This window comes from Pelodiscus sinensis, chromosome 21 (genome assembly GCF_049634645.1).
Source record: "Pelodiscus sinensis isolate JC-2024 chromosome 21, ASM4963464v1, whole genome shotgun sequence".
Lineage (NCBI taxonomy): Eukaryota > Metazoa > Chordata > Testudines > Trionychidae > Pelodiscus > Pelodiscus sinensis.
This window is the reverse complement of record NC_134731.1, coordinates 19,020,809-19,047,978: the sequence shown is the minus strand read 5'-3', so window position 1 is coordinate 19,047,978 and position 27,170 is coordinate 19,020,809. Positions and strand designations below refer to the sequence as shown.

At 50.3% G+C, this 27,170-nt stretch overlaps 1 protein-coding gene across 7 annotated transcripts in view; it reads left to right on the top strand.

Annotated features, from left to right (window-relative positions):
- Positions 1-2,897: 2,897 nt before the first annotated feature.
- Positions 2,898-27,170, top strand: part of MTMR4 (myotubularin related protein 4) — a 63,165-nt gene continuing 38,892 nt past the window's right edge. For 2 of the 7 annotated variants that reach the window (XM_075905063.1, XM_075905060.1), the window contains exons 1-3: positions 3,105-3,333; positions 10,677-10,734; positions 21,658-21,735. In XM_075905063.1, coding sequence (XP_075761178.1) covers positions 21,730-21,735 — 6 coding nt within the window. In that variant the 5' untranslated portion in view covers positions 3,105-3,333; positions 10,677-10,734; positions 21,658-21,729. Of the gene's footprint in view, positions 2,995-3,104; positions 3,334-10,676; positions 10,735-21,657; positions 21,736-27,170 lie in introns of those variants that run through there. The other 5 variants (XM_075905059.1, XM_075905058.1, XM_075905065.1 and 2 more) reach the window with 3 other exon arrangements.

Here is a 27,170-nt window from a genome sequence, read left to right as displayed (position 1 = left end):
CGACAAACAGCTGATTGGCACAGTGCAGCGGCCATTTGAGGAAAATGAAGTGGCGATTATTTAAATCACCGCTTCATTTTGCTGTCTGGTAAACTCATCTTTGACGGAGCCATGTAGTCTAGACACACCCAGTGGTAGAATCTGTGCTAGTCAAGTGATGTGAGGTGCTGGGAAATGCACTGCAGAGAGTGACCCCATCGTGGTCCTAGAGCTGGGACACATCATAACCAATAGGCTTTGCCCATCCCATACCTACTAATCTTCAGAAATGCTAGTTCTCTCAAGTCTCTATCTCCCAGTGCTGCACATACATCCATATATGCCACTGAAAGGCGGCTCCCACTGTAGAACCCTGCAGAGGGAAAAATGTTGGCAAAGCTCACTGGACAAACCCTTATGGAAAGGACTATGGGATCCAAGTGCCAGGGACTATAGGGTCAGATGACTCACCAGTACACAGTAAACTTGTCTCCGAGCCACTAAGCCAATGATGGCTGGTGACAAAAAGCTGCAAAAAGAAAACATCTGGCCACTGTATTGCTTTGCTGTAGGTCAGGAACATCTAATCTGTGGCCCTTCAGGCTACATCTACATTGCGCATTCTTGCGCAAGACATGCAAATGAGGTGCAGCAATGAATATTGCCACCCCTCATTTGCATACCTAATAAGCTGCCATTTTTGCACAAGGCACTTTTGCGCAAGAGCCGTTCTGCCACTTATTTTTAGGCAGAACGGCTCTTGTGCAAGAGGGGGTTTTTGCGCAAGAAGGAGCAGTGTAGACAAGCTGAGCTACACCCTCCATTTTTAAGCCTCTGAGGGCATGTCTACACACACAGGCTACATCAGTGGTCCCCAACGTTTAGAGGCTCCCGGGAGCCCAGGAGGTGGGGCCACTCATGCGCCGGGCGCCCGGGGGCACGCCAGGGGACTGGGATGCCCTTGCACCCAGCGCCGGTGTGTGCCTTAGGGCCGGGGCTGGGGCCGCCCGAGTGCGTTGTGCCGTGGGCCAGCGCTGCCGCCACAGCCACACGCCTGGGGCTGGCACCAGCGCCGCTCGAGCACCGCGCTCCTGAGCGCCCGCATGTGCCCCGGGCCTGGGGCCACCCGAGCGCCGCGCACCCAGCGCTGGTGCGTGTCACACGCCTGGAGCCGCCGCCTCCCGTGTGCCGGGCCAGCCCAGGTTGTCGGTGGGCGCACACGAATGCCTCGGCGGGCGCCATGGCGCCCGCGGGCACTGCGTTGGGGACCACTGGGCTACATCTACACTGCAGGCTTCTTGTGCAACAGCACGTCCACACCTCAAAGTGCATCACTTTTGTGATACGCTTTTGCACAAGAAAGCGTCCACACTGCATGGATGCTCTTGTGCAAGAAAGCTCCGATGGCCATTCACATAATGGTCGTCAGAGCACCTGTGCTTTTTTGGATAGGCTCTTTTTGTGCAAGAAACCCTTGTGGAGTGTCCACACTTGCCTTTTGTGCAATAGCTATAGCGCAAAAAGGAGTTATACCTCATAAAAGGAGGTTTACCTACACCGGAAAAAGCCCTCTGTTCTTCTGTATTACTGCCGCTTTACTTGCAAAAAGCGCATTTGAGGTGTGGACCCTCCGCAGGTTTTTGCGCAAAAACCTTGTAGTGTAGACATAGCCACAGTACTGCAACTTGCAGTGGTGGGAGGGAGTTCTCCTATTGGCATAAAACGCCACCTCTGGAAGTGGCACCAGATTTGTCGACGGAAGCAGCTCTCCTGCCCACATTATGTTGCTTGGTGAGAAGAATATTCATGTTCCGGAGCTGACGTCTACACTGCAGGCTTCTTGCGCAAAAAGCTTTTTGAGGAAGAGCTCATCAGCAAAAACTTCTTGCACAAGAGTGTGCGTCTACGCTGCAAGGATGCTGCCTCGCAAGAAAGCTCTGGTTGCCATTAACAGAACGGCCGCCAGAGCACCTGTGCTTGATTCGATTGTTTTTTTGTGCAAGAACAGCCTTGCTGCCTGTCCACACACGTCTTTTTGCACAATAATGCTTGTGCAAACAGGAGTGACTCCTGCACGCAAGCCTCCCTCCTGTCCAGCAGTGGAGCGTGTCTGAGGTGCGGCCGCTCCCTGAGTTTCCTGCCAAAGCTCCGCGGGGCAGCCCTCCCCTAGGTTTTGCGAGTACAGCAGGCAGCGTGACTAGCCTGAAGCAGCGCCCCTCCCCTGAGCCCCCCCCCCTGCAGGCCCGCTCTGAGCCCCCCACCCCCTCCCCTGAGCCCCCCCCTGCAGGCCCGCTCTGAGCCCCCCACCCCCTCCCCTGAGCCCCCCCCTGCAGGCCCGCTCTGAGCCCCCCACTCCCTCCCCTGAGCCCCCCCCTGCAGGCCCGCTCTGAGCCCCCCGCCCCCTCCCCTGAGCCCCCCCTGCAGGCCTGCTCTGAGCCCCCCGCCCCCTCCCCTGAGCCCCCCCTGCAGGCCCGCCCCCCGAGGCCCCCGCAGCCGGGCGAGCTGGGGGGGCCACAGGCAGGGGCAGAGCCACGTGCGCGGGAGGGCGGGGCCGGAGCGAGTCTCCAGTCGCACTGTCCACCCGCCCTGCAGGCCGGGGGCGGGACCAGGCCTCTTGAGTGACATGAAGACCGTGCCCACTATGCTGCCCCCTCGCGCGGCCCCGGAAGTGCTCCGTCCAATTCCGGTGACGTAGGCACGCAGCAGGCTGAGCCGCCAATGAGCGCGGGGCCTTGCCGGGGAGGAGACGGGTTTCCATTGGCTCGCGGGGGACGCGCTGTGATCGATCACTGGACGTGCCCCTATGTGATCACGCCCCTCGGGTTGGGACCCCCGATAGGCTGGCGAGGCGGGGGCGTGTCCAATCTCCGCGGGCCTAGGCTGGGCGGTGCCGCGGGCGGGAGGAGACTCCACTCGTGATTGGCTCGCGGCGCGGCTGGCGCTGATTGGCTGGAGCGGCAGGTTATGCGCGCGGAGGAGTACGCGGCGGGGCTGGAGTGGTGGAGACGGACCGCGGTGAGACCTTCGCTCTGGGGCCAGTCCCCCCTCCCCCCAGCGCCGCGCGGGCCTACCGCGGCCCCGCCCCCAGGCCCCCTCGGCACGTGTCCCGCGGCGCGTCCGCGTGCAGGCCGCGTCCCCGGCAGGCGGAGCCGTGCGCGCGTCCCCGACACGCCCCCAAGCCCCGCCCCTCGCTCAGCCCGGCCCGTTCTCTAGGGCGGGGGGCTTCTCTGCGTCCGGCCCGCCTCGGCCTGCCCCTCCCCCCGCCGGGGCTCGCGCGCTGCGAGCGTCCCGGGGCCTCCGCGGGGGCGGCACCGCCACTTGCCCTGCGGAGACTGGCCGGGAGGCCGCTTCCAGGTGACCTGGGGAGGGGCTGGTGTGCGGAGGGGGAAGGTGAGGTGGGGGCGAGGTGAGGGGTGGGTGTGTGGGGGGGGCGGGGGGAGGGGTGGGTGTGTGTGGAGGGGCGGGGAGGGGTGGGTGTGGGGGGGCGGGGGGGTGAGGGGAGGGGTGGGTGTGTGTGGAGGGGCGTGGGGGGTGAGGTGAGGGGTGTGCGTGGGGGGGTGGGGGGGTGAGGTGAGGGGTGGGTGTGTGTGGAGGGGCGGGGAGGGGTGGGTGTGTGGAGGGGCGGGGGGGTGAGGTGAGGGGTGGGTGTGTGTGGAGGGGCGTGGGGGGTGAGGTGAGGGGTGTGCGTGGGGGGGTGGGGGGGTGAGGTGAGGGGTGGGTGTGTGTGGAGGGGCGGGGAGGGGTGGGTGTGTGGAGGGGCGGGGGGGTGAGGTGAGGGGTGGGTGTGTGTGGAGGGGCGTGGGGGGTGAGGTGAGGGGTGTGCGTGGGGGGGTGGGGGGGTGAGGTGAGGGGTGGGTGTGTGTGGAGGGGCGGGGAGGGGTGGGTGTGTGGAGGGGCGGGGGGGTGAGGTGAGGGGTGGGGGTGTGTGGAGGGGCGGGGGGGGTGAGGTGAGGGGTGTGTGTGGAGGGGCGGGGGGGTGAGGTGAGGGGTGTGTGCGCGTGGGGGTTGTGTGTGTAAATCTATGAGCCTGGGCTCCAAGAAATGCTGCGGGTGGCAGCTGTAATCGTGGCACTTGCTCCAGTAGCCAGTTTTAATGCTTTGAGGATCCTAGCCGGGAAGGGTGGGTGCAATAGCTTCTTTTGTTTACTAAACATGCCCTGGGGTTATGTCAAAGATCGTTTTAGTTTGACCCAGTGACATGGGCTGAATAATGCGATCAATTTCAGACACATACTGAAACCACATGCAACTTCTTTGGGGGCCATGTTTTGTTAAGTGTGTGGGTGGTTTATATAGCAGTGTGGGCTAGGGCTTGTGTAGAACTGTAGTGGGGGGAAAAGTTGCCTCCATTCTGCTAAGAACAGAGAACGGTGGAAGTGAGCCCTGTCTCCATGAGGGCAGCTGCATATGCTGGTTCAAACTGGGTTTTTCAAAGACTAACAGCCAAAGAATGGATTTTGATGTAAAATAGCTGTTTGTAAATGGGCTCAGGGCTTCTGTCTAATCTAGCAAACAGACAGACCTTCTGTTTAAGGGGGAGCCCAACTCTTGTGGAAGGGTTGGAAAGACTTTGCCCTGCTCAGACTCAGTAAGACTGCTGTGTAACCTCTGGTAAGCAGTACCATGTATGTAGGGACTCTTATTGCGTGATATGGCCTTTTTTCTCTGTAATGCATTTGCCCTAAGAATAAATACTGTTTGCTTTGTGAAGACTGGTTGGTAACTAGCATGCACTTCTGAAACTGTAGAGAAAGTGTTAACCACAACTACTTTTACCCAAGTCAGAATTGCTGGGAAATTGCAGTGACTTGCACAGGGATTGCAGTTTAACCTCCTGATTAGAAAGGGATGAAGACTTGCATCTCTCCCCAAGAGAGGTGACAGTTGAAACCCTGAAACCTTAAATAAATGCTCTCAAGGAAGTTGGTGGGGAGGAGGCATTCAAAGGTGTAGTTGCTCCTGGAACTGATATTTCCATCTATGGACTGTTGGACTGGAACTATTCAAGGGTCTATTTTGGTGGAATAGGTCTGCAGGACTTCTAGTGCTTCTCCTGCCACTCCTGCTCTCCCTGACACATTTGTCAGGAGGCCCAGGTGTATCTAATTTTCTGTGTCCCAGTGCCTATTCACTGACGTGCTCTGATACTTTTATGCCATTAGCTCAGAAAGCATGTTGTGTGAAAAGTAGAAACTTGTTCCCTGCATTCACTGAGTTCAGTGGGTGCACTTCCATTGAATGCAGTGGTCCAGCACCAGAGAGTGGTATGTTGGAAAGTGCATTGAGGGGATATGTCCCCTTCCTTTCACTCTGTCAGATAGTGGCAGGCAGTTAAAGATAATTTTTAATACTTATATACAAATGCCAAAACAAATAATTGCAGGTGAACTAGAGGCCTTGTATTTAATGAGGATATTGATGAAATAGGCATCAGAGAAACTCGGTGGAATGAGAATAATCAATGGACACAAATACTAAGTTACAAAATATATCAGAAGGGCAGAATAGGTTGTGCGGGTGAAGAAGTGGCACTGTATGAGAAAGAAAGCATCAGTATCAAAAATCTTATAAGTCGAACTGAACCATAGAGTCTCCGTGGATAATAATTCCATGCTTGAATAAAAAGAATATAGCAATAGGGATATATTCCTGACCACCTGATGTTTATGATAATAGTCTCCATGAAGTGCTCAGAGATTAGAGAGGTTATAAAAATAAAAAAGAAACTCTCCATAATTGGCTTGGTACATGTCACCTTGGTATGGGAGGCAGAGACTGATTTTTATGAGCAGCTAGTCCTGGAACCCACAAGGGGGGAGAGAATTCTTGATCTAGCCCTACGTGGAGCACAGGATCTGGTCCAAAAGGTAAGTATATCTGAAATGCTTGGTAACAACATAATAAAATTTAGCATCCCGGCTGAGGGGGAAAACACCAAAACTGCCCACCACAATAGCATTTAATTTTAGAAAGGGAATTTCTCAAAATGAGGAAATCGGTTAAGCAGAAATTAAAAGGTTCAGTGCCAAAAGTGTTATCCTTACAAACTTCATGGAAACTTTTAAAAGATGCCATAATAGAGACTAATCGTAAATATGTACCCCATTAAAAAACATCGTAAGAGAACCAAAAAAGTGCCACCCATAGCTACATCGTAAAGGAGAAGCAGTGAGAGACCAAAAGGCACCATTTCAAAAGTGGAAGTTAAATTCAAAAGTGGAAAATAGAAAGGAGCATAAGCTCTGACAAGTGAAGTATAAAAATATAAGTAGGAAAGCCAGAAAAGTGTGTGGGGTTTTTTCCCTGGAGTTTTTAAGTACAACACAAGCAGGCAGCTTGCTAACTGGCCCCTGGGGTCACTGGATGATCAAGATGCTAAAGCAGCGGTTCCCAACCTTTTCCAGATGGGGACCCATTTTGACAATTCAGGACGACTTGGTGACCCAGGGCAATTGAAAAAATGTGTGAATGGCTCCTTAAGAGACACCTGGTGACCCATATTTGGGTCCCGACCCATAGGTTGGGAAACCCTGTGCTAAAGGAACACTTAAGGGGAATAAGGCCATTGTGAGAAACTAAATGACTTCTTAGCATCAGCCTTCATGGCTGAGGATGTGAGCAAGATTCCCCAATATGAGCCATTCTTTTTGGGTGACAAATCTGAGGAACTGTCCCGGACTGAGGTGTCCTTAGAGGTGGGGATATGAAAAATTAACTGGTAAGCATCACTCTTAATGGGTAACGCTTACTGGTTCCAGTTAACCGAAGGGAGCATGTTGTGGACAAGGGTTGTCTGCGATGTGCCCGGGCCCTCCATGGACTGGGCCAAACTTGAGCAGCCCCTGAGTGTGGCCAGGGGAGCAGGGCGCTCTCTGCCTGTGCACCCTTTAGTTGGTTAATCAGTCAAACATGTTTAAGCAGTTATCTAATTAAATGGGATTTTACATCCCTAATTAGCAGATGGTTTAGAACACATTGGAAAATTAAACAGTAGTAACTTAGCAGGATCAAATGGCATTCACCCAAGAGTTCTGAAGGAATTTAAATATAAAATTGTGGAACTACTAATGGTGGTATTTAATGTATTGCTTTAATCAGCTTCTCTATCATATGACTTGAAGGTAGCTAATGTGACCCCAGTTTTTACAAAGGCTCCAGAGGGAATTCTAGAAATTATAGGCTGGTAAGCCTAACTTCAGTGCTAGGCAAAACATGGGTCACAAAAAGAGCTAGATTGATTCATGGAGGTTGGGTCCATCAATGGCTATTAGCCAGGATGGGCAGGGAGGGTGTTCCCAGGCTCTGTCAGAAGATGGGAATGGGTGACAGGGTGGATCACTGGATGATTATCTATTCTGCTCATTCCCTCTGGGACATCTGGCACTGGCCACTGTTGGGAGACAGGACACTAGGCTAGATGGTCCTTTGGTCTGACCCAGTCTGGGTGCTCTTATATGTAGTATCTGGGCAGCACTGTCTGTAGAACTTGTCATACTAATAAGGTAACTTCTCTTCCATTTCGTTTGGGTGGGATTTCAAAATTGAAAAGACTGGACTGATGCAGGTGATTGTTGTTTACAGTCTTCCAGATCCCGTGGGGTACCCTGTTTTGACAGGTTTGATCAATTCCATGTTGTCAGTGTGGGTTTAAGAGAAGCGGCATGTAGGCCATCTCACAGCTGCTGTACAGGCATGATTGGCTTTTGCAGTCTTCTTGTCCCTTTGGTGGCACGATGCATACTCCTGTGGTGGTTGAAGAATCTTATTATAGGGGCATATTTGTCTCTTCCTTTCCCTCCCTCTCCCCGTTCCCACAGCATTACGATGGGTGAAAAATGCTGCCTCTTCCTATCCCTCTTGGGAAGTTGCTTGTTTTATGTGTGTGGCTGGTTACTGACTCTTGTGTGGGAGGCCCTCTGGGAGGCCCCCTGCTACTGCCTCTCTGGAGGAGTTCCCAGCGTGTGCATGCTGCACCAACCCACTGCAGGAGATGAGTCTGGCAGTGGCATCAGTTGGCTTCACAGGTTTGTCAAGGTGTCAGTGGATTCCCTACAGCAGCTGTGGCCAACCTGCAGCTCGTGAACTGCATGCGTCTCTTCTCCCCCCCCCCCCCCCAAAGTGCAGCTTGTGAAGCCTCCTCCTTGGCTCATGAAGCCACCGCTGTGCCCCTAGAAACAGCCCTGGGTTTTCCTGAGCTCACTGGGTGCTGGGGAGCTCCTCTGTGCTATATGCACAACTATTTTGGCTCTTTGCCTGTAACGAGTTGGCCACCCCTGCCCTACGGCCTATGCTGTCGTTGGCCTGAGTCCGTCTGTTTATTTAGCAAAGTATCTGAGGCAACAGGTCAAGAAGTAGGTCGCTTAGGAAGCCTGGCCAAAAGCTCCCCAACACGGGATGGATTGGAGCAGCTTGTGGCTAACATCTCGGGCTCGGGCTAGGGTTGGAGACAGCTTTTTGCCAGCTTTTCTAGTGGTCCAGGTGTTCATGGATGCATGTTGGGTGCTTTGAGTTGGTGGGGCTTCCTGATCGACTACTATATGGCCTGTTTGCTTGGTTATATTGAAGTGTGCAAAGTCCAAGGTATGAGGGTGCTCTTTGGGCATTCTGATTTGAATGGAGAGTCTGCTTAGTTACTAGTCTTTCTCTTCGTTCGGGTAGCTTTCAGGGTATTCATGGAGAGGAGTAAGGAGATTTGCATAAAGCTAAGGCACTATCTGAAAACCAACTTGTTCAGGCACTAGTCCAGTAGTCTCATTCAAGGGGTTTGTAAATCACTGCTAGTTTACAGCAATGTAACTTTCACAGAGAAAAGTAGAAAATTTATGTAATGTTCTGAGGAGAAGGCAGGGTGAACAAGTGAGTTTCTAGAGCTGGGTCAGTTAGTCACATTTTCTAGATCACATACTTTGCTGTACTGTTGTACCGTAGCTAGGAGGCAGTGAAACTTTTCCATTTCTAGTCCACTTCTGAGGGAGGAATTTGAACAACTCCTCCACCAGTACCTTACAGGAGCCTGTTAGGATGGTGTTGGCTTGCCTCTGCCCCTCCCCCCCCCCAAACATTCTCCCCACTTTGTTTTCCCTCAAGTGCACTTTGTGTAACTGATAGGGGTATGGGTGTGTGTGGGGTGATCCAATTTGGCGAGGCTATGCTCACTGCAAGGAGAGGCAGAGGTAACCATAACTAATGGGATAATTTGAAGCTGTTAAAAATCCACAGATTGTACCAGGAGCATTACTAAGGACTTTCTGCTTACAGTAATGCACTGTAGATTACCAACTCATTAACCTTTGTCAGCTTGAACATGCTGTGCAGTTAGTACCAAGTGAATTGTCAGCGAGAACAAAAGGGATTACAATGAATAGACTCTCACTTCAGAGGAGAAACTCTTCCTGTGCTTGACTCTAAGCCCAGCTCCGCTCTTGCTGTCCTGGCCTTTGCCTTTCTTCTGCTGGACATGCTCCTTGGATTCGATGTTCTGTGGCCAGAGCTTTCTTCACTGAGTCTATCCAGAAGTGGGGTTTCTTCACCTTGGGGGCCCTCACTTGCCCATTAGCACCTTTGGACTGCAGTCCTGCAAAAGACGTCCTGACAGCTCTTCGCTCTGCTCTCTTGCTCGACATCCTTTGCGGGTGGCCTTCCTAGTTACTGTTTCGGGATCTGTTTTCACGTAATTCAGCTTTCTGATCAATTCTCTCTTTCACCAGTGATATTTCCTTTCTGTTATTTCCCTTCTCTTAACAGTGCTTGCTTCTCCTGACCTGAAACCTTCCCTATCTCACTTCTAGTCACCTACTTTTATTCTTCTGTTGTTCTTTTCTCACCTCACCTCCTACGCAGGCTCCCATCATCCGCTAGCTCACCACTGAGATTCTTCTCCTTTTCCAATAGCTTTTCTTCCCAGCTGCCCCTTCCGGTGTTTCCCTCGCCTCTTCCCTTGCTACATTGTCCTGCATTTTGCTTCATCTTCCCTTGCTGTTTGTGTCTCTCCAGGACAGCATTCTGTGCTGCTGTATCACAGCCACAGCAGGTGTGAGTGCCCGAGGGAATGATAATGGCCCCATATCCCTGGCTTTTTGGAAGGTGCATTGCAATGGCTGTGTGCAGGGACTCCCAGCAGAGTGGCTTGTGATTCACTGGGCGAGCATCCAGACCCATTATGTATGTACCTTGTGCGCTGTGTGATCATGAAGGGTGAAACTCTTATCGCCATTATTATGAGCACCATGAGTCTTCTCTTGGGACGGTTTCTTCTCCCCCTTAAGGCAGGGCCGTCTGGACCTCAACTTCCTATTCCACTACTAGTTGGGGAGGCACCCGATTTGAATACTGGGCTGAAGATATGTGCCTTCCTTCCTTCTCAGGGAGTGTGCAGTTTGTGTCCATTAGAAAGTCATAGGCATTTCCTTGCCTGGAAATGAAGAAACGAAATTTAAGACAATTATTTTTAACTAGAAAAAAATTACAATGGAATTAAAATGGAATTGAAATCTTTGTTTTACTTAATATGTGGTAGTCACGTTGGTCGTATGGGAGTGCCTCCCAAGTAACTAAAAACTAACACATAATTGCAAAAAAGCTACAGAAATATTCTCTCCCTTCCATGCTTGCAGTTATCGAGGGAAGTTAAGTCAAAGGGGTGGAAATGCTTCTGGATTGTAATGCATAATTTTTCACTGAGATATTCTGTTTTGCAGGAAAATGCCATCCTGTCTATAATAAACTTCGAGACATCTAAAAGAGAAGTCTCAAAAGGTAGTACTTACTATGTTTTATGTATTATTACTTTTCCATTAATACATGAACCTAATAAATAACCATATCCGTAACCCCTGACACTTGCTTAAAAAAGATGCTCACCTTATGACCAAGCAAGAAACAAATCTACAGAAGTTTTTCATTTGTTCCCCTCTGACCTCACCTGTTCCTTTACAGTTGTTTCTCAGGGCTGCTCCTGGATCAGCACTGATTCGTGTTAGGGGCTAAGAGCAAATACACACTCTAGCCTTCACTGTTGACAGACTTCTGTGTTTTGTGCACCTTCCAACTTAATGTCCCCAACAGCTAAACTAATAATCATTCCCGCCCCCCATCCTGAGAGAGCTATCATGATTGTCCATTGGTGGGTAAGGTACCTTATCTTTTGCAAGATTGGGCTTGGCTTCCACTGACTAAGTAAATATTCTGTATTAACTCAGAGAAACATTCCCTCTCAGTCCTCTGCAGGAGAGTCTAAAGGAGTAGGATTTCTCTTAGGAGGATCAGCTGATAGGCATCAAAAGGCATTGCTATTTATAAGCCAATCTGGGGCTGCTTTGATTGCTTATTACAGCCTTTCCTGTGGTTCGGCCCCAGCTGGGCCATATAATACTGATGTTTGATACCGAAACCAAGGAGCGGAACTTTACTTTCCATCTGAATGCTTCAGTTTCTGAGAGCTTCAGTTTCCTACTGTCTTGATGCCATTGATTTTTACCTCCCAGCCCCTAGACACTGAGCTGTCTTAGACCAGGGTTTGAGAACATGGTGATAACGTAGGTTCATGTGAAGTTACTCATCAAGTTGGTGTTGGAGCCTCGTGTCCTGTCTCTGTTCTTCCCACAACTGCATGCGCTTTCCTGGGAGGACCCTTCTGTCTGTGCCCAGAGTCCAAAGGTTCTCGGAGTCCTGTTTGGAGAGAACTAGCTCCCCAGGAAAGTCCACTCTGCTCTTTCATCTGATACTAGTGTGTTGGGCTATGCCACTATGGACAATCCCGTGTTACAACAATATTGGGATCTAAAGGCTGGATCCAGGGTGCCTTGGAGGCAGAATTGCACCATGGCCTGCCTGGGGTCAAGAGTGGATTTGATATAAATTAAACTGATTTAAGTCACTAGTCAGGAAGACTTGATTCCATCATGGTTTTCTACATAAAAGTGCATTCTTGGTGGTTGTTGCAACCATCTTCGCAGCTCTGAGGTAGATGTGGGTTTCATTTTTAGAAGGTACACACTATACATTTTTAAATGGTGATTTATTTTGAAAACTTTTAGATGAGTTCTACAATTATATCAGAAAATGGATGATTATTTGGTTTGCCAGAAGTAACTGAAACCTATTTATGAAGTCACTGGGAGGTGAACTTTCTACAGTGTAACCGGTTAATCCATTAGTCTTTGGAGGGTTTTCTTGTCATGCTGTATTAAGAGGAGAATGTCACCAGACAGACCTTTAAATTGCTTTATTAACTACTGCAACAATGGATATATGTTCTGGATTTTTTTCTTCAACAACTAACATGTAATTATATAACAAAACAAGCATATGAATTGTTAGTTAAACATTCAAGTTTTTTAAAATCAGGTTTGTTTTGTTAATTGTTTTTAATTACAATTGGTTAAATATTAAAAAAAAAACAGATCAACTCAAGTCAACATGAGAAACTTAAAATATTGGTTTCTGAGGTTAACTCAGTCGTCTTCACCTTCATTTTTCTGTTTGTTCATAATCTGGAAAAGGAAAAACAAGTTTTCTTGCTTTTTTTGGGTCTCAAACAATTTCTCAATTTGGAGTGAATTAATGCAAAGGAAGAAAATATTCTTTCTACACCGGCAGAAGAAGCTACTGCTGTTAAGTGAGATTATCGCTTTAACAGTCTCTGAATCCAAGTGCTTAAGGGGGACTTCCACCAGTTCACAGGTATGATTTGCTTTAAAACATCATGAGCAAACACATATTTCTTGTATCGGGGGTAGCCGTGTTAGTCTGAATCTGCAAGAACAACGAGGAGTTGTGTGGCACCTTACAGACTAACAGATTTATTGAAGCATAAGCTTTTGTGGGCAAAGACCCACTTCGTCAGATGCATGTATTTCTTGAATGCTTCAGCCATAGCTCTGAAGTTTATTTTGGTTGGCATTACGGAGGGATCATTGCTGCATGCCCGTGTCATAGCCAACTCCTTCAGCAGGTAGTTTGACCCTAGTAACGAGTAGTGAGAATATTTACAAGAAAATGAGCTGGAGATCATGCTTCTCACATTCCTTTTTTTAATGCTTGTAATTTAACGTTGTTGTTGCATGTTTCTCTTGTCAAAAGCTCCCTCAGTTCCTCCCGCAATTTCAAAAGCATCAGCTATAAAATCGAATCCCCATTTGGTTTTGATAGTTCCTTGCACCCCTGAGCTAAGTGCCATTTAAGTATTTCTGATCCTGCCCTTCTTTCCAGAGGGCAATGAAGTCCTGAATCACAGTATATCACCAGGGTGAGGAACGAGGCAGAACTGGTCAGTTGTCAGGAGTAGGACAGCGGTGTGTAAACATTTATCAAAATGCAGAATCACTGTGCATCCCAGCATTTCAATAGGGTAGGAGGTGACATTTGGTCAGGATGGGTCCAGAGAAGTACAGAGGCAGGCAGGCAGGATGACACTGGTTGCCAACTAAGCAACAAGGGATAGTAGTAAGAGGATATGGCAAGTGTGCATCCGTGGCTCGGGATGAAGATGCATCCACATCTGCTCTGTTATGGGAAAACTCACCCCTCAGCTCAGTGACTCCGTTTCCGATGTTTCAACCCACTTTGGGTGGTTCCCAGCCAAACTATTGCATGGAGACCAGGCACTGTAACACAGAATACCTCATGACAATCTGCAACAAATGTCAACAAAACAGCTTGAAAAAGTCCCTTGGCCCTGAAAGCAGAAGTGTCTGTTAAGCTGTGAAGTTCCTGTTTTCTGGGGAGGTTGCATCTTTTGCTGTGAACTGTTGCTGTAGTGTGAGAGTCTGGACAGAGAACCTTTGTCTCAGGCCATTGGAGGTGCTTTTCTTCAGGAAGGGTAATGCAGCAGTTCTGACCTCTGCCAGGAGAGTGAGAGGTGTTGGCGGCTAATGTTCTGGATTGGATCACTGGAAAGCCCCAGTTCTCTGTGCTCGGGCAGAGCCCATCCCGCTCGTCCCGACAGAGCCTCTCTATAGTGAGTCCCGGGGGATCCTTCGGGCAAGGTGGCAGCAGATGCTCCAGCAAACTCTGGTCCTGCAGGTGGAGTCAGCCCATCCGAATCTCCTTCCTTCTCAGATAAAATTGGTAGTGAGCAGGCCTGCAGCGGGGGGAGGGGCAAAGGAGGCAAGTGCCCCAGGCCTGGCAATTCAGTGGCAGTTGGAGCCCAGGGCCCTTTAAACCACTACTGGGCAGCGCTGATGGCTGGCTGGGGGAGGCATGGTGTGGTCTGAGTGGTGCTCTGTGCTGGCTCCCCCCCAGCCACGCCCATTCCACCTCAGGCCACGCCCCTTCCAGGGGTGCAGAGCCAGCCCACCTGCTTGCCCTGGGGCCCAGCAATTCTGTCTGCCCCCTGGTGTGGAGATGGCAATGAACATTGCTCCTAATGGACTCTAGTCAAAACTGGGTTGGAGGGTTCAGATACAGAAAGGGGCATGGCCTGAAATCTTGGCAGGTTCCCCTAGGATTATGGATGTAATAGTGTAGTTGATTAACCAGTAAGCAGAAGCTTATAGACTACATGCATTTCCTCCACGCCCCCCCACCTTGCCCGTGCATTTTTTAGCAGGCTGGCCAGCAGCCCAGCTCAGTCTTGGCTTGTGATGGATCTGGGAGCACGGGACCCCCCCCCCCCCCCACCACCACACACAGACAGGAGCTGCTGCCACCCTGCGCTAATGCCTCTTTATCGGGGCAGCAGGCAGACGGTCCATGATGGGAGCTGGTTTTTAAACTCCAGTGTGGAGTGGCAGGGGGGCTCCTTGGGAGTGAGGGTGGAACGCACTGACTGCCAGCCCTGCCCCCAGGAACTATAGACTAGTCGAGTAACTGATAAGAATTCTATTCAGTGAACTGATATTTAACATCCCTACCTGGGATCTAAGGCTTTCTTCGGGGATTGGTTATGGTTGGACAAGAACAGCAGGACGTGCCTGTCCATCACAGTCCAAGTCAGCCGCTAGCATGAACAACAATGACGACAGTGTGGTGCCCTGCAAAGTCACAGAGCAAGAGAACAGAACCAAAGCATGTGATGTAACATTGTTCCTGTTTCTGTGCAGAGAGTGAGATACCAAAACCAGTTTCCATATGCCTGCCCGGTGTGGCCATCAAACCTGTGAGCTGTGCCAGCTTGGCTAGTGCTGCAATGTCAGGAAACAATGTGGGCTCCTCCTTAGACCCTCCATCGTAGCTGGGGAAGCCAGGGTACAAGATTTTATGAACATTTGTGGCACACTCACTGCATTAAAGGTGCCTGTTTGGTTTCACTATCATGATTTCAAATCATGGAGTGTGTGGCTCCAGCACTTCCTTTCCTTTCAGTACATCTGGACATGTAAACTATGACCACCACAGCCATTCTATTTTTTAGGACTTGCCATGTCAGACAAACTAAGTTAAGAAGTTAAAACCTTTTAAAACTATCTATGTAGAATTGACCTTCATATTTGACACCATCTCCCTTCTATTGAACAGACCTGAACTGGTTAACATAAACCTGGCTTTCCTTACATTCAACACCCTATTGACATCAAAAGCTAAGTATGGGACACTTCCAGCACACTCAGCCTCATTTGCACTGGGACTACAATTGACATAACTTCCCCCTCTCTGTCCCTTCTTATTGTGAGGGTCCCCTTTTTTCCTCCACTCACAATCATCTCACCTGAAGAAGTAGATTTTACCCACGAAAGCATGTACTAAGCTCATGCAGTCCAATTGTTCTTGGACTGCATTGGAGACAATTTTTTATTTCAGAAGGTTGAGAGCACTACTGTGGGGAAGCTGTTCTTGATTTGATTTTAACAAATAGGGAGGAACAATCAGTTTCACACATACAGAATGGGAAGTGATTATCTGGGAAGGAGTACAGCAGAAAGGGATCTAGGGGTCAGAGTGGACCGACAGCTAAATGAGTCCACAGTGTGATTCTGTTGCAAATAAAGCAAACATGATTCTGAGCTGCATGAACAGAAGTGTGCTGAGCAAGACACAGGAAGTCATTCTTCCAACTCTACTCTGCGCTGATTAGGCCTCAGATGAAATATTGTGTCCAGTTCTGGGCACTAAATTTCAAGAAAGATGTGGAGAAATTGGGAAAGATCTAGAGAAGAGCAACACAAATTGTTAAAAGTCTAGAGAACATGAGCTATGAGGAAAGACTGAAAGAATTGGGCTTGTTGGGTTTAGAAAATAGAAGACTGAGAGGGGACACAACTTTCAAGTACATAAAGTTGTTACAAGGCGGGGGGGGGGGGGGGGGAATTGTTGTCCTTGGCCTCTGAGGATAAGACAAGAAGCAATGGGCTTGAACTGCAGCAAGGGAGGTTTAGGTTGGACATCACAAAAAGCTTCATACCTGTTGGGTCATTAAACGCTGGAATAAATTGCTGAGGGAGGTTGTGGAATCTCCATCACTGGAGATATTTAAGAGCAGGTTAGACCAGTGGTCCCCAACCTGTGGAGGTTGCCGGGCGCCAGGGGGCGTGGCCGTTCGCCTGCCGGGCGCCAGGGGGCGGGGGCGGGGCCCCCCCATAGCTGCGCGCCCGGGGCCGGCGCCCCCTCCCCCCCAAGCTCCGCGTGCCCGGGGCCAGCGCCTCCCCCCTCCAAGCGCCGCGCGCCTGGGGACTGCGCGCCTCCCCCCTCCAAGCGCCGCGCGCCCGGGGCTGGCGCCCCCCCCTCCCCCAAGCGCCCGGGGCCGGCGCGCCCCCCTCCCCCAAGCGCCCGGGGCCGGCGCTCACCATGTGCCTGTAACCGGCTCCAGCACTGTGCATGTGCCACGTGCCCAGGGACAGGCCAGCCCCGAGCACGTGGCGGGCGCACACGAATGCCCCCGTGGGCACCGTGTTGGGGACCACGGGGTAAGACAGACATTTGTCTGGGATGATCTAGATGGTGCTTGGTCCTGCTGTGAGGGCGGGGGACTGGACTTGATGATCTCTCTTTGTGCGCTTTCTGCCCTGTATTAACTGCAGTAATAACTTTTTGTGCACGTTTATGCAACTAATCGTGTGTGTTCACTTCATCGCTTCATGGCTCTTAGACATTTTAGAGCAAATGTGTTCATGTAAGATTCCTTTTTTGTGGTAGCACCAACTCTCCAGTCATTGACTGGGCCCCTCTTGTGCTAGGCACTCGAGAACCCATGGGGCGTTGCAACTGCAGCTGGGGCTGCCACAACCCCTGGCTGAAGTGGCTCCGTCAGACGGGGCTTACAGCTGGGTTCAGTGATTCTCAGTGGGGATGTGAGGTTTCCAGTTTCAGTTAACCGGTAGGGGCTGGAGCATCTCCCTGACTGCGGTAGGCAGCGGCTGCTTCAGCACTGCAGGACCCACCCTGGGCGGGTGGTACGCTAGCCGGCTGGAGCAGCCTCTGGGAGCGTCGCAGGCAGGACTACTCCAGACCGGCTTGGGTGGGTGGGGGCGAGAGGGCGTGCTTCCCCACTGCCACTCAGTGGGTTAACCAGTTAAGCATTATGTATAACTGGTTAACCAATGAAATGGGATTTTACATCTCTAGAAACTTCTCAGTAACCATCCATGCAAATTGTTCTAGCATCCCTGCTACAAACCCCCCCCCCCCCCAAAATGGTTCCTGTCCCCAAACAGTTTATTCTGTGCCCCATGACGTTAGTCAGACCTAGTAATGGTTTAGGAATGTTCTGGCACAGAGCCAATGGTAGAGATGTTCCTTTTCTTTCCATTTTTTGTGTTTATTTCAGCACTGCCTAAACAGAAACCTATGAAATCTGGTCTGATGCTGCACCACGTCTTGTTTTACAGACATTTTTCCAGTAATGCGGTATGGCTGCCTTACACACGTTGCCAGCCAAAATGCATGAGTCAGGCCCAAAAAATCATTAAATTTAAAAACAACTTTTTTCTTTACCTTCTGGTTTCTGACCCAGTAGGGTTTCCTCAGGTCATATTTTCAGGCTTTTTTTTTTCTTGCAGTCAGAAGGACTGATACTACTTAATGAAAGCAAGAGGGTCATATCATGGGAAGTTCATGCCCAGGATTGGTATTAAAACATCAGATATTGCAAGGCTCATAATAAATCATGCATGTTTACACTAAGGCTGTTGTATAAGCAAATTGTTACAGTGCCAAGAGGATCCGCCTTTTAGTTTCTGTAAGTCTGAAAACTGGATCTCAGTGCAGGGTTGGAAACATTTCATGGATAGAGCTGTCTCAGAGCCCAGGTGCTGTCTAAATGTCAAGTCTCAGTGGTGTCTGGTGAGAAAGCAAGGTCTTTGCAAAGGGTATGTATTGTTCTTCCTCCAGAAACTAAGTGGGCCTAAATCCATGGTACTGCTTTGTTGACATGAAAGCGCCCAGGACTTCCTGTTGAAGTGCACATGATGATGGCTTAGTGCTTGTGAGATCTGGGCAGACCCTTGCTCCAGGAGCGGCAGTCTGAATGGCTTGACTCTTCTCTATAGCTATCCTGAGCCTGATGAAGCCCTTTCCCTGTCCTCAAATGTCCTTGGTTTCTGTGGCTCTGGACTGTTTCTACTCAGCTCGAACCTCAGCCAGAAGGGCTAGAACCGGCAAAGCTGGTGACTCTAAACCTGCTTCTCTTTTGGGTTCCTGTAACCTACTGGTGTTTCCATAGCTGCTGATCTGAGGGTGAGTTAAAGGGAGCCGTCCCCTAGCTGGGGGCCTGGTAGTGATGGGAGAGCAGTGGCGCCAAGCGGTTGTTTTGCATGTTCAGAATCTGTAGTGGCACAGGGCCCCTTGGACGGACTCTGAGGCTATGTCTACACTGCAGGGTTTTTGCGCAAGAAGTCTTTTGTGGAAGAGTTCTTGCACAAAAACTTCTTGTGCAAAAGCATGTCCACACCTCAAAGCGCATTTGCTTTTGTGGTGCGCTTTTGCACAAGAGAGCGTCCACACTGCATGGACGCTCTTGCGCAAGAAAGCTCTGATGGCCAGTCGCAGAATGGCCATCAGAGCACCTGTGCTTTTGCCGATAGGGATTTCTTGTGCAAAAACCCCTCTGGAGTGTCCACACCTACCTTTTTGTGCAATTCCTTTAGCACCAAAAGGAGTTATGCCTCGTAGAAGGAGGTTTACCTACACCAGAAAAAGCCCTCTGTTCTGCCGTATTACTGCTGATTTACTTGCGCAAAAGTGCATTTGAGGTGCAGACGCTCTGCAGGTTTTTGCACAAAAACCTTGCAGGATAGACGTAGCCTGCTTGAGTACCCTGTGGCTGGAGCGTTCTTCTTGCTCTGTAGAAGTGAGCAAGAGTCCCCTTCAAGTCTGGGCAACTTCTTAGCCTGAGCTGTCTGACTTCCTTGTTGGGCTGTGATTGACAGGACACTGCTACTGCTGTTCGTCCTGCACTGACAGCAAGCTCGGCGCTCTAAGCAGCAGACTTCATTCCCAAGCCACGGTGCCTAGAACAAGCAAACCTGAACAAGGAGGCCCTCTTTGTTACTGCCACTTGATGCGCCACCATCACGTGCCTGCCTTGCCCTGTGCATTACATTCATAGTCAGAAATTCCAAGGCCAAAAAGCACTGTTGCGGTCACTTGGTCTGGGCCCCTGGATAACACAGGCCAGAGAATGTCCCAGCTGCTCCTCTGGGGCTAGAACATTTTTTTTAAATTTAAGAAAATAAATCGTCTTGATTTTAAAAAAGGCCAGTGATGGAGAATCCATCAGTAGTTCTAGTGGCTACTTCCACTCCTGGTTAAACATGTGCAGCTCATTTTCAGTCTGAATTTGTCTTGTTTCAACTGGAAGCTGTTAGATTGGGTTACACCTTTCTCTGCTAGCCTGAAGAGCCCAGTATCAAATATTGGTCCCCAAGTAGTTATTTATGGACGGTGATCAAGCCACATCTTAAGCTTCTCTTTAAGCTAAGTAGAGCAAGCACCTTGAGTCTACAGAAGGTTTTCCAACCCCTTACTCATTCTTGTGGCTCTGCTCTGAACCTGCTCCAATTTATCAGTATCTTTGAATAGGGACACCAGAACTGGGCATCAGATCTCAGCACCAGTGTCACGTACAGCGGTAAAATAACCTCTCTGCTCCTGCAGGAGAGTCCGTTGTTTGTGCATCCAAGGGCTGCAGTAGCCATTTTTGCCACCACATGATGCTGGGATCTCATTCAGCTGATTCACCATGACACCTAAATTTGAGTGCATGCTTTCTGGGATAGAGTCCCTCATTCTGCAAGAAACCTGGATTTCTCTTAGTGACCTGTCCTGTTGATTATTTACAACTCCCCCAGTCTGTGTTATCTGCAAACTTGCAGGAAAAACTTAAAAAAAAACCAAATAGTCTGGTGACACTTTGAAGACTAACAAAACATGTCAGTGGGATCATGAGCTTTCGTGGGTACAGCCCATTTCTTCAGATGACCTGAGTGTTGGATGTAACTCTGGTTGTGAAGCTTTTGAACATGCAAACTTACAGTGACTTTTGTTTTCCTCCAGGTCCTTGTGGGGCTAAGCCCTGATCCCTGGGAGACCTTTCTAGAAACACACCCTGTTGAGAATTATGATTGGAGAACCTTCGGGGGTAGCCGAGTTAGTCTGTTACAGGAAAAAACCCGCAAATGGTCTGGTAGCACTTTATAGACTAACAAAACATGTAGATGGGATCCTACGGAAGCTCATGATACCATCTACATGATTGGAGAACCATCAGTTAGGCAGGCTCCCTTGCGGGCACTTCAGTCCCTTGTCAATGCCACTGGGCTTGGCAGAATTCACTTTCTCTTTCATGTTGTCTCCTGGCTGACAATGCAGGCATGACTGTCCGTATGCTGGGGCTGCTCTCATGGCTTCACTTGTGCTGAAAAGGCTCTGCCAACGCTAAAGCCTTCCCTTTGTGCAGCCAGAGATGACCCGCCCCTCGACTAAAAGCTCCCGTTTGCTCATGGCCACCTTGCTTGCTCAGTTCAGGTCTCTGATCTTGAATCTGTCTTCAAACAATAAAACATGCTTTCCAGATCCACAGTAGCTTTCCACTGAGCTGGGGAATGCCAGAGCTAAAGTGTCTTTGTGATAATGCCTCAAGCCCTGAAAACTGCCTGCAGTGTTGTTGATGAAGTTGTAGAGGCCAAGTCTTTCGAGGGCCTGGGGACTTTGCCTAACAAGGCACCTTCAGGAGGCCTAGTTTTCAGTTGCAAGTGCTCAGCACTTCCTGGAATTGGGGACCCTTTTATGGTATTAAGTTTGGCTTCCCAAATTGTACATCGCTCTCAGGAATCATAGTCTGGGCATTTTAAGATGTTCCTGCTGGGACATTTCAGTGTTTTTTTTATTTTTCTGCTCTTAAATGTGTCTAACCAAGGCTGTTCCTTTTTCCTGCTGGCTGCCCAGAATTGGGAGCAGCCCCCAGTGAAAGGGAAAGGAGTAGGAAGGGACCAGCCCTGCCCCTCTGTTTGGGAATGGACAGAGTTCTTCTGCCTCAGTGCGTCAGGGAATGAACATTCATTTCCAGTGTCCCAGGAGAAGCAATGGCCCTTGAGATGGGTGGCACAGTGAGAGGCTGTTTGCATGGACAGAGTGGTGGACCTGCAGAGATGAAGATGAAGTCAGATAGAGGGTCATGGTTACAAGTGGATAGCTTATTGTGCTCTTTTTAACCTGACTCATGCTAATTCTTTTCTGGACTCACCCTGCAGTACCATTACCATCCACTCACAGCTTCTGTATGGCTCTCTGTTCTCTTCGCTGCAGGTGAGTCTGGCGGCAGATAGAGGGAGAAAAGAGTCTGGATTTGGCCTGAGAGGTCTGGACCCAAGCCTTGTGATGATGGTGAGTACTTTCTCTAGGCTCTCTGCCTATGCCTTTGGTCCATCTCCTTTGCTCTCTTCAGAGTTTTACTCTCTCTCCCTGCAATAGTGGGGAAGCTCCACAGTCCATGCACCTACCATCAGTGTCTTATGTTCCAAGCTGTGGCCATAGCGTCTGAAATAGGAACCAAATTGCTGGGGAATGGAGTGAGAATTAAATTGAAGAAAGTTATCAGAAAATAAGCCTGCGCCCCTGCTTGATGACACCTGTGAAGATGGTGTTATCTGGCAGCATTTGTGTGCTAGCCCAGGCCTCTGGGCATTAGAATTTTCCCACCTTCATCACTGGAGGGCCTAGGATCCTAGAATCATGTAAAAGGCCTCTTGGCTCTGGGAGTGGATGGTTAGGTTGCCATGTTGCTTTGAGGAGTGATGTCACTCCAGTAAAGGTAAGAGCTGGTTTCCTCCTCATCTGAGATTATATCCTGGTGGGAGGATTTCTCTAGCCATAGGATCCAGGTAGAATAAGGGCGCTAGCCCTGGCAACTAAGAGAAGAGTGTGTGCACCTACGGCTATTTCATGCAGAATCTAGTTGCTGGTTAGTGCACTAGACAAGTTGTGTTGGTAAAGCCATTGGGCTCTAGAGAGCTACCATGGACTGACTCTGGGGGTGAACCCAGCAGAGCTTGTGAATCAGAAGCTGTACAGCTTTTCTAGCAAGGCGGCTGAGTTTTGCGTGCAGAGCAGGGATGGGGAACCTGCAGCTGGCCTTGAACTGGCCCATGAGGCTCAGGGCTCCTGCCCCTCAACCCCCGCAGTGGGAGGAGAAGCTCAAGGGGTGGGAGGTGAGGGTCTTTCTTTCTCTCTCACAATTGGCCCCCAAATGATTTTACTGTGGGTCAGTGGCCCCCAACCCACAAATAGTTCCATGCCTCAGAGATAGAGCTTGTTAGTAGTAAAATCCAGGTAACCAGAGATGTACCAGCTCATGAGCTGCTTTGGCAAAGCCTGTGGCAGTGAGTTCTGACTAACACCAGTTATTTCTCCTCCTTTTTTAAAAAATCCTTTCAGAAAAATTTGCAAAATTGAAGTACTAAGATTCCTGTTTTTCTTAAGATACGTGTATGTGTGAAATACAAAATGTAAAGAGAAAATGGTACATAAATTTACAGTTTTGTCTTCAAATAAAAGACACTGTGAATCTCTCTTGGAGCAATACTAACTCTGCTGCACTGCACTTGTGCAATAGTTTGGGTTTCTAAAGTGGCTGTTAAATGTATTGCAGTCTTGCCGTGAATCTAGTTTCTCCATAGATCAGATTGGCACTAGTTTCTGTTAGGTGTGTGTGTAAAAATCAGACTTTTATTGGGCTGGGTTGGAACTTTGGGAGATCAGAAATGAGAGACAGGTGGGTGAGGCTTCTAATATTGGCAGAACTAAACCAAGCCATTTCAGTCTTCACAAGTCCTCTCCAGGAAGACTTTTTGGAAAATTGGCGAGGAATCCTGTGGCACCTTCTAGACTAACCAAAGTGTTGGAGCATAAGCTTTCGTCGGCAAAGACCCATTTCGTCAGATGCATGCATGTTTCTGGAAAATTGACACTAAATGATATGGTTGAGAGGGGAGGCTTCTTAAAAGGGTTTTCGCTTTCTGTAAAGGTTTTGTGTTTTTTGGCTGCTCATATCCCAAAATAAAATTTCCAAGTCTTCTGCTGAAGTCTCACGACTTGCCAGGCCTTCCAGTCTTACCTGACAGGACATTGTGTATCAGTGATGATGGACAATACAGTGGTAATGTTCTATATCCAGGGGTGCACACTCTTCTCCCTAGTGCCAAGAAGCCCTCCTGCTGTGGGACTTCTGTGTAGAACATTTGATTATTGTGCAAATGTCTTACCTCCCAGGAGTGCAGTAGGATTGAAGGAGTTAAGTAGGAGTTAAGGAACCACCTCAGCAGGTCGTTTCAGGGTCACAGGTGGTTGTGAACTCAATCTTCCAATGCTGAGGTTTTCCCTATTCAACACGAGACTCAACAGGAAGTGCCAGCAGTTCTGCTCCTTCCAGAACCACAGCCTGCGATCCACTGTGGATGCATTCCTCTTCATGTGGGGAGATTGTCCGCTGTCTCCCTTCCCACTCATACCGCTCTTAGACAAGGGTTCCCTCGAGATCAGGGGGAGACGGGCTCAGGTCATATTGATTGCGCCAGCTTGGGCTCCTCAATATCAGTACAGATCTCCTCTAGATGTGTCCATAGAGATCACAGTCACCCTACTGTTCTTCCTGGACCTTCTGACACCTGTGGAGCCTTCGACAGCCAAACCTGGAAAGGCTGCAACTTAGAGCATAGAAGATACCGCTCATCTCCGACTATCTTCTCAACCTTAAACAGCAGGGCCTGTTGGTGTCCTCCATTAGGGTCCATCTCGCCGCCATATCTGCTTTCCACCTGGGTACACAGGGTCATTTGGTGTTTACCAACCCACTTGTTAGCCAATTTTTAAAGGGCCCGGACAGGCTCTACTCTCAGGTCCTGTTCCTCCTGGGGCCTTAACTATGTCCTTTCCAAACTTATGGGTCCACCATTTGAACCATTGGCCGCTTGTTCCCTGATCTGTCTCTCTCACAAGGTGGTTTTCCTGGTTGCAGTAACTTCTGACAGAAAGGTGTCTGAGACTGATGCAACTGTATCTGCATCCACCCTTCCTTCCAAAGGTGGTCTCCAATTTTCATATGAGCCCAGATATCTTCCTTCTAGTATTTTACACAAACCGCACTCTAGCACTAGAGAACAGTTTCCATTCCCTTGGTGTGCGTAGGATGGTCTCTTACATTGATAGAACAAGACCTTCAGGAAGTTGACTCAACTATTCATAGTGGTGGCTGACAGAATTAAAGGCTAGTCTATATTATCTCAACACATCTCATCCTGAATAGTGTTCTGTACCAGGAATGCAGTGGCCTCACAGATATGCCATTGGCCCCACTCACTGCACCCACTACCTGAGCCTAGGCTTTTTCCACAGTGTTCCTCGCTCAGAGCCCTACCCAGGAGATCTGTAGAGCAGCGACCTGCTTTTCAGTACGCACTTGCTGCACACGACGCAATTGCACAGACATAATCAAGGGGTTGGAGAGTTCGTCTTTCAGATTCCAAGTGGTAAACTGGGAACCATGTCTATTTTAACCTAGGAAGTAGGACACAAGTTTACAAGTCTCCAGTCTGTGGAAAAAGGGGGGAGAGTTATTTTTTTAGTCCAGTACAAGGAGTAAGGGGATGAAATTAAGAAAGGGACAATTTAGGTTGAATGTCAGAACTTTCCCACCTGTGAGATCAAAGAACTGGCAGAATCTCCCAAGGGAATTGGAGGAAGCTCCCTAGTTGGTCTCTTAAAATAGGAAATGGAAATTATATCTCTGGCTCAGTCCTACGGCCCATACTCCTGCAAATTGGCAATGATTTCTGTGCCTTGCAGGTTCAAGTGCTTGGAGAGCAAGCATTAGCAAGTGGCTCTATTAGTCATGCATGCAACTATTGTCCTATTAGAAACCCTCTATTGTGCTCCACTGCAGCATTTTCAAGAACCCTCCCTGGTCTGAAAACCAGTGCATTGTGAGGCCAGAGGAGAATTTCTTGCAAAGCTTGAAGAAAACGAACCCAGTCTTTTGGAGCTGAGAAATGGAAATATACTTTTCTGTGCCCCTTTATTGGGAAGCGGCTTGGTTTTAGGGCTGCAAACTCTACGGACCAACATGCTTTGGGAGCGAGGGCTGAGATGAAATTGAAGCAAATGTTGATCCGCTTGAGTAAATACCCACCATTTTCTCAAGTTACAAATTGATTCTGAATGAAGAAACGCTTTCCCTGCTGGACTGTGGCATGAATAAAAGTTTTTGATGTGCTGGGGCAGTGATCTGGATAGTCACTCTTTAGAGGGGGTGGAGACCTCATGGGAAGTGTAGGGGTTCAGGGGTGCGTTCACCCCCTCTCTGGGGGAGAGGGGGGTGTCTGCGAACCCTCTGCCCCCTCTTCAATCCCTTGCCTGCACTAGGGGGTCCCGGGTCTGGGTGCGATCACCCCCTCCGAGGCAGGAGGGGGGGGGTCAGTGAACCCTCTGGTCGTTACCCGTCCAAGCGGAGCGAGGCGCCGGCCCCTGTCCGGGGTTCCCTTTCCCCCGCGGGGTTCGCCTTGTAGTTTCTTTCCTTGGGTCTTTGGGAGCGGTTTGCTCCTCCAAGGGAGGGAGGGGGACCCGGTCCCACCCTCTCTCCGGGTCCCAGCCCGGGGCCCTAGATGCTGGGGCTGGCTGGTGCCCCGGCGCGGTGGACGGGGGGGAAGGGCGAAGTCACTCCGCCCTTAAGCTCGTCCACCTACGGCCGCCAAAAGCGCCCTGCCCCGGGCTCCTTCCTCCCTCCAGGTACCTCCTGTGAATCGCCCCCGGTGCCCCCGGCCTACCCTGGTTCGGCGGTCCGTGGCGTCCGGAGTTCGGGTGAAGTCTCCGGGGCGGGTTCTCTAGGTCCGGTCCGTCCCTGGCTGTCCCGTTCCCTCCTGGCCCTGCGCGGCGGGGTCCGTCCGCCGTCCGGCGAGGGACTGACCGATCGCCAAGGGCAGTGGCTGTCCTGGAGGCCCCGGGATCAACTCCGGGCGGATAGCCGGGCGGCACGGCGTTCGGACTCTGTCCTGCGGTGGAGGAGCGGCCCCCACCACTGCGAGGAGCCTCTCCCCCGCCCCGCTGGCGGCAGGCCCCTTTGAATTGGCCCACCGCGCCGGCCGCCGCCCGGGGCCCCGCCCCTTCCGGGCACGCCCCGGCATGCAGCCTAGCCCAATGGCTGCGTCCCTCCGCCCCGCCCCCACCGTGCGGGGCCTCGGGGGACGGGCCGTACTTGCGTTGCTGGCGCAGGCGCGGTGGTAGCGTCCCCGTCTGCCTCTCCCTCCGGCTCGCGCTGGGGGAGCCCCGGGAGGTCCGGACCTGGCCGTCAGCCCCCGGCCGGCGGGGGCTCCGGCCGCCCCGCCCCCAGGTCAGTGACAGCCCGTCACACCTCCCCCCCCCCTTACCGCGGGGTTTCCCTCGTTCCCAGCAGGCTCGAACACCCGTGAAAAACGTCCGCGTTTTGGTGTTTTTTCCCGGCTCGATATTCCACGTCGAATTGGTAAGGCTATAGTGCCATATACCAGTGAGTTAGGCGCGGATTCGAGTTTTCATGGAATTTAATCACACTAGTGGGGCATGGTCCGTAATCAGTTTAAATTTATTGCCCCATAGGTAATACCTTAGGGCCTCGATGGCCCACTTCACCGCCAAAGCCTCTTTCTTGATCGTGGCATAGTGTCTCTCTCCTGGTAGGAGTTTCCGGCTCAAATAAAGGATTGGATGTTCATCTCCGTCATAGTCCTGGGCTAGTACTGCCCCTAGGCCGCATTCAGATGCATCTGTGTATAAACAGAATGGTCTTTCAA